This window comes from Haliaeetus leucocephalus, unplaced genomic scaffold, assembly GCF_000737465.1.
Source record: "Haliaeetus leucocephalus isolate CR32 unplaced genomic scaffold, Haliaeetus_leucocephalus-4.0 Scaffold1, whole genome shotgun sequence".
NCBI lineage: Eukaryota > Metazoa > Chordata > Aves > Accipitriformes > Accipitridae > Haliaeetus > Haliaeetus leucocephalus.
In genome coordinates, this window is record NW_010972437.1 from 10,322,326 (window position 1) to 10,322,921 (window position 596).

Genomic DNA, 596 nt, shown 5'->3' on the forward strand with positions numbered 1-596 from the left:
GGGGGGCGGGGGAGGGGACGGGCAGGCGGAGGAGGCGCGGGGGGGGTTCAGCTCAGACCATTTCTCTCCCTCTCGTACCTGGAAAGGACGATTTCCAAAAGTGTGAGCTCTGTGTCTGATCTTTGGCACAGTAAACCTGACTATTCCAGCCATTAGCCAGAGTCCAAGACTGATAGCCCTCCATTGATATGTATGTTTCGTGTCTCGGTTCCCCAGAGCCAAACGTTGAGACCATGTCTATGTACCCAGGAACGTGCTGGTAGGGGGTTGTATAGCCCTGGTAGAAGGACACTTCCTTCGCCCTGGAGGAGACTTCATTGGCGGGGACACTCGTGCTGGTCAGACTGGAGACGTCCATGTACTTTTCCACGGGAAAGCCGCCAATGGAGGCATGGGGGGGAGACTTCAGGGCGTTTTGCTGGATCCCAACCCCGTGGGACATCCTGCAGCTATAGTATCCATTGCCAAAGTGATACCCATAGCCGAGCGCGGGGGCGGTGGCCGGCGCGGCGGAGCCCGGGCAGTCCTTGGCGGGGGGGTCGGGCCTCGCCGCCGCCCCCGAGCGCTCCCCTCCGCCGGCGTAGGCGAACCCCGAG

General features: G+C 61.4%; 1 protein-coding gene across 1 annotated transcript in view; it reads right to left on the bottom strand.

The window, feature by feature from the left end:
* The window catches only part of HOXD13 (homeobox D13), a gene marked incomplete at its 5' end in the record, with an annotated part of 1,469 nt that extends 874 nt beyond the window's left edge, over nucleotides 1-595 (bottom strand). The window contains one exon of the mRNA XM_010569358.1: nucleotides 79-595. Within this exon, the coding sequence (XP_010567660.1) occupies nucleotides 79-595 (517 nt within the window). The remainder of the gene's footprint in view (nucleotides 1-78) is intronic.
* Nucleotide 596: the final 1 nt, after the last annotated feature.